The following is a 6000-nucleotide window of genomic DNA, read 5'->3' as shown; positions in this document are numbered from 1 at the left end:
ATTCCAATGTACATGTATATCCAAATATTTACATTTCCAATGTCTTTGTCCGAGATAAAATTACAAATTGTAAAAATACTTTATTTCTACATAAATCTACTGGTTCATCGATAGGCACGGTTAAAAAAAAATCACGTGCGGGGCGGGACAAATAGAGACAGAAGCGGGGCTATTAGCACGGGAATTTGCAGAATCAGGAGCATGTAAATATAAGGAATAACTGTCAGATTTTTTGGATTCATGATGATGATCAATCGATTGGCTTGCGTGATAATTTTATGCTAAACGCCTTCGGCGTTTATGCAAATTATCACGCAAGCCACTCGATTGATCACATCATGAATCCAAAAAATCTGACAGTTATTCTTTAAATTTTTAAAAGGGGGGGGGGGGGTAAATGTTATTGAAATAATGTAATTTATAAATTTGTAATCATTTTATAAACAGTTTTGATTGCATAAAACTTCAAGTAATTCGCTGTCAAAGTTTATTGATTATTTCCACAATTGGCCTGAGACCATATCGTAAATACAAATCTTGGGATAAGAGTTTCAGCAAGTGGATACTGTTGTTTTTATTGCAAATGATAAAAACTATCAAAAACACTTGACATTCATGGTAAAAATGCTTGATTCTGGAAACCAGAGACATATAACATATGTCTCTGTGGAAACTCAACGATGTGTCGCCTGAGTGTATGGGGACTAATGTTACACTGACCCACCAAATTCAAAAACGTACGACATGTCTTGCACCCGAAAACCGGAAGTCTTCAAGTGAGGGTTTTTAGAGAAGTAACGTTGATAGAAGAAATAGACATTTTGCTGCCTGGCATCATGAACCCTCTAACGTAATATACTTTATTTTTAATTATATAACATAAGTTAGCAACGATTAATCCATTGAAATTAAATGTAACATTTATAGATGGTGATTCAGAGCAAACTCAGGGATGTTTACGATTTCAGAGGAAATTCGAAAAAGTAATTGTAACTTGATGATGTTTATTTTATGAATATTTTGTTTAAACTACTTTATTTTCCGCCGAGTTTATGTGAGAAAATTTTCGATAAAACATCAGCTTCAGTTTAAAAACTGTTTTACAGTATGTATAATATACCAATGGCATGTATGTAAATCAAAGCTTTCTTTTCAAAGACCAAATTTTTGTCTATAAGTATTGTAATAAAATTAGGGGATTTTACTAATAATGTCGCCTACCTTAGTATAAGGTGACGACGAAACACCCAGGTTTACGTGTTGGGTAAACACGGGTACATGCAACAAACACAAGAATAACAGGTAACGTGGTGAATAGGTAGACTGGCAGGACTCGACTGATGTGGGAAGCGTGCCGGCACGGGTGGGTGGCTATGAGGTCAGGGTGAAAGGTCACAGGGGATATATTTACATATGCAATTTCACTACATTCCTTCCCGTTTTATTTAATAAAGCAAGGGGCAAATGTTGTAATTTACTTACTAGAGGAATGTAAGCCGAAAATATATGACTATTATTTAATATGACATGGAAATCCTACCGGCAACGCCAATGTAGTAAAATTAGGGGATTTTACTAATAATGTCGCCTACTTTAGTATAAGGTGACGACGAAACACCCAGGTTTACATGTTGGGTAAACACGGGTACATGCAACAAACACAAGAATAACAGGTAACGTGGTGAATAGGTAGACTGGCAGGACTCGACTGATGTGGGAAGCGTGCCGGCACGGGTGGGTGGCTATGAGGTCAGGGTGAAAGGTCACAGGGGATATATTTACATATGCAACTTCACTACAGTATGCATTTTAATGTTGAAATCATAAGTTCAAAATTTATCCTAGATTTTCATTTGAAAAAAAACTATCCATCAGAATTAATGCTCATATCTGCAGAATTTGTTTAACAGAAACATAAAAAATGTTCAGAAGATGAATGAGAGAGAACTAGAGTTAGGTCTAGTAGGGAAGAAATCATGGCATGACCAGTACAAGGACAGTGCATGGATCTTTATCGGGGGACTTCCCTATGACCTGACAGAGGGAGATGTAATAGCAGTGTTCTCACAGTTAGTAGTCATTACGTTATGGTTTGTTTTCATACAATTGTACATTTCTATTGTAAATATAATCAAACAGTTGAACTTTGATATCTAGAATATGGATATCTCAAATACCATGGATATGTCAAATTGATTTGGAAGTCCCAACCACTTAATTTTTAAGTCTTTTAAGTTAGATATCTCGAACCCTCAGATATCTGAAAGTTTTTTTCTCGGTCCCATCAAATTCGAGATAATGAGGTTTGACTGTAATTATATTATATGTGTATTAACCAGTTACTTTACATGATGAATACAGTGAATTATTCAATAAATATTTAATAACCTACTAAATTCTATGGATACATCTAAATTAAATCTTTTATTTTCTGTAAGATATGGCGAATTGGTGAATATCAACTTGGTGAGAGATGGAAAGACGGGAAAGTCTCGTGGATTTTGCTTCATTTGTTATGAAGATCAGAGGAGCACTGTACTAGCTGTAGATAACCTGAATGGAATCAAGGTAAGCTGAAATCTCTTAAGTTTTGGATATTATCATGTTAGAGAAACATAAGGTCATGAATTTCTTTTACTCATTAAAGACCCCTATTGACTTCAAGGCCAAAAGCTGAAAGTTGAAGGTTGATCGTTTTTTCTTTCTCCATCTGCATATTTTTCCTTAAGTAGGGGATGCAAAATCTATGAGTTAGCCTGTTAAAAATGGATAATAACAGTCCATTTGTTTGTTTACATACAGCTCTTAGGAAGAACCATTCGTGTAGATCATGTGGAAAATTACAAAGTCCCCAAAGAGCATGGGGATGAGGATGAGGTAACAAAGAAACTGAGGCTGGAGGGGATTGCCCCCAAAGTAGAGGACGAGGACAGTGATTCTGAGGAAGAGGATTATACTATACCAGTGAAGAAAAACAAAAAAGGTTAGTAACTTTGATCATGATTCACAAGGGTAGTTCCTCTTGAGTGTGCTCTCTTTTTTTTGGACTTTGATGTTTTTTGCTCTGTATGAGTGAATGCAATATAGAGAAGAATTTTAGGTATGATGTTTCAAGGGTAAACAAAAATGCAAGATTTTTTGCAATTCCTTATTCTTGTCAGTGTGATCTGTATTGATAATGAATCATTTTTGCAAAATTTTCATACTTCTTTGTACGTCAACCAAAATCCACTACCTCAAACTTGATCCATATACCATATTTTTTCCCCTGTCATTGGTCCTCAATTCAGAGACATAGTGTACCTTAAATACAAGAGAGTTACCTAATTATCTTACTTATGTCAGTAATACACTAGCTATTATTACTCGTTGTATTTTTTAATGATACATGCATGCCACAAGTCTAATAAATATTACGAAAACTTTAATCATTTAGTTCACAAGGTACCCTTTTTTATGGATTTGATAGGTAATTTTACAATATTAATGATGCATTTGCTGGTAATTCTTCTTATAAGTAAATGCACTGTCAATTCATGAATTTATTGAAAGAAGATTTGATAAATGATACTTCCGTATTAACAGAGAAAAAGGCAAAGAAGAAGAAAAAGAAAAATAAGATGAAGAAGCAGAAGTCGGACAGTGATAGTGAAGACTCTAGCAAAATCAAGAATAAAAGAAGGAGTGAAAAATCCCAAAGCACAAAAGAATTACCTGATAAAGAACAAACTAAAAATCAAAGACAACAGTCATCAATAGATAGGAGAAAAGAGAGTGATAGAGACTTAAAGGATAGAGAAGGATCTCCAGTGAGGTATAGAGAACAAGGTAGGGATAGAGATACTGGATCTTCATTAGACAGACCCAGATACAGAGATGATAGATACAGGGACAGATCACCAAGAGGTAGAGACTTTTCCCCCAGACGAAAAGACAGGGAATCACCCAGACGGCGAGAACAGTCCCCTCCACACAGAGGGGATAGAGAAAGAAACAAGGAGTCACCTAGGCGACGAGAGAATTCTCCTCCGTACAGGAGAGATAGAGACAGAGATTATTCCCCGAAGCCCAGAACTCGAGATCGATCTCCAATTAGACAAGTTAGGGAGTATTCACCTCGTCGAAGGGACAGGTCCCCCAGGGATAGATACAGTGATAATTATAGGGACAGGAGGAGGTGACAGAAATAGAGGTGACACAGATAGGAGGAGGTGACCTAGTTATGAGGAGGTGACTTAGTTTTGAGGAGATGACTGAGATAGGAGATGGTAATAAAGGACCATCAACATACCACACAACACGTACTGATATAAACAAGAGGTGGATCCTAGGGAGTGTTCATGAGAAGTACGACAAAGACAAAATTTATACATGTAGTAGTCTGTGCAGTATGAAGACTTATGATTTATTGAATTTATATCTAAGTCATGTGAGGAAGAATTATATAAAAATGCAGTCTTCCATTTTGGTGTTTTTTGATTTTTGCTAAAATGAAGATATGATGATAAAAGTGATTTTTTGCTGGTTTAAAGCAGAAATTAAAGTCAATTTGGCATTATTTTTGAAAATACGTATGTAAGTTTATCAAAGCTTATATGAACTATTTACATGAATATTTGATTAAATAAAAATTTAGAGAAGAGGCTTTTTGAACCTGGAGCATACAAATGAAATTAATAGTAAAAATTAGAATAAAAGACTAAAAAGCTGCAACTCTGATACGATACCATTACACGGTTTCTCTTTTAATCTAGAAAGACGAGAAAAAACCCAGAGATATTGGAGGATTCAAGATATTGAGGTTAAAAAACAGTAAAAAAGTGTTTGTGAATTACGACTTCCTTTTCATTCTCAGTATTGAAATTCAACTGTATTTGTACTTGATTTCAAAACTTCTTTCATACACCTATTAAGTCTTTTTGTAACAAATTTCTAATTCACGTAACTCATATATAAACTCTCTTTTAATGTGTATGTTGGTCTGGATTCAGCATTTGAGTGGGTATCATTTGGAAACACTGTAATTTTTAAGGAAAATAATTCGGCTTCCCTGTGATAGAATTATTGAAATAGATTATAAATGTTAGCTACCATATAGAATAACACAGTCAATATAGGTTGTAATGTAGGATGTCACAGTAAATATAGGCTATAGTATAGATGCCACATTCAATTTGGGCAATAGCATAGGATGTCACAGTCAATTTAGGCAGTAGTGTACAATGTCACAAACAATTTAGTTTTGGTTGTCACAGGCAATTTAGGCAATATGTAGGACTTTTGTCAATTTAGCCATAAGTTTAGGATGTTGCAGCCAATTTAGACTGTAGTAGATATAGTCAAATTAGGCTTTAATGTATGATGTAACAGTCAATATAGGCAATAGTGTAGGACATCAGTCAATATAGGCTACCTAAGTAGAAGCACAATCAATTTAGGCCACATTGTAGGATGTCACAGTTAAATATAAATATAAATTTGTGGTCTTTTCACCATGAAAACCACAGGCACTTGTTTTGTAATAAATTTTTAACCCACAGCATTACAAACTATTTATTACAGAAACAGGTGCCTGTGATGAAATTAATTTCACAGTATACAAAAAGTAAAACCACCCAAACTATGTAAACCATTCAATTGCCTTTTAAGCACATTTTTCAGCAATTACAACGTAAAAGATTCATAAAATTTATTTTAATTTTAAATAACTTGATAATGACTTGTACAACCACAGTTTATCAATGATATCATGAACACAATTAGATGTTACAACAAACACACTTACATAGTTATTACATACAGTTACATTTCTTCTTCACACACATTTACACTCTTTTTATACAATGAATATTTTATTCAATATACATATACTGTGTACACAGGCTTTTCCTCTGGTGTGCTTAAATAATTTGAATTAATCTCCCTTCAGATTTAATGTACAAAGCACTCGATCAGAGCATTCATAAACTACAAGCCCTTTTAGTAGCATACATACAATTT

General features: G+C 34.3%; 1 protein-coding gene across 1 annotated transcript; it reads left to right on the top strand.

Moving 5' to 3' along the window:
- Window positions 1-787: 787 nt before the first annotated feature.
- LOC133188619 (RNA-binding motif protein, X-linked 2-like) lies at window positions 788-4447 on the top strand. Its single transcript, XM_061324116.1, has 5 exons — window positions 788-850; window positions 1911-2069; window positions 2439-2568; window positions 2803-2983; window positions 3586-4447. Exons 1-5 carry the CDS (start codon window positions 837-839, stop codon window positions 4179-4181), a joined length of 1080 nt encoding a protein of 359 aa, XP_061180100.1. The 5' UTR covers window positions 788-836; the 3' UTR covers window positions 4182-4447.
- The last annotated feature ends 1553 nt before the right edge of the window (window positions 4448-6000 follow it).

The sequence above is a fragment of the Saccostrea echinata genome, unplaced genomic scaffold, assembly GCF_033153115.1.
Source record: "Saccostrea echinata isolate AGI-Se365-2 ecotype Australia unplaced genomic scaffold, CSIRO_AGI_Sech_v1 ptg000016l, whole genome shotgun sequence".
In the NCBI taxonomy this organism is placed as follows: domain Eukaryota; kingdom Metazoa; phylum Mollusca; class Bivalvia; order Ostreida; family Ostreidae; genus Saccostrea; species Saccostrea echinata.
The sequence above is the reverse complement of the archived record's forward strand: the minus strand, read 5'-3'. Positions and strand labels throughout refer to the sequence as shown.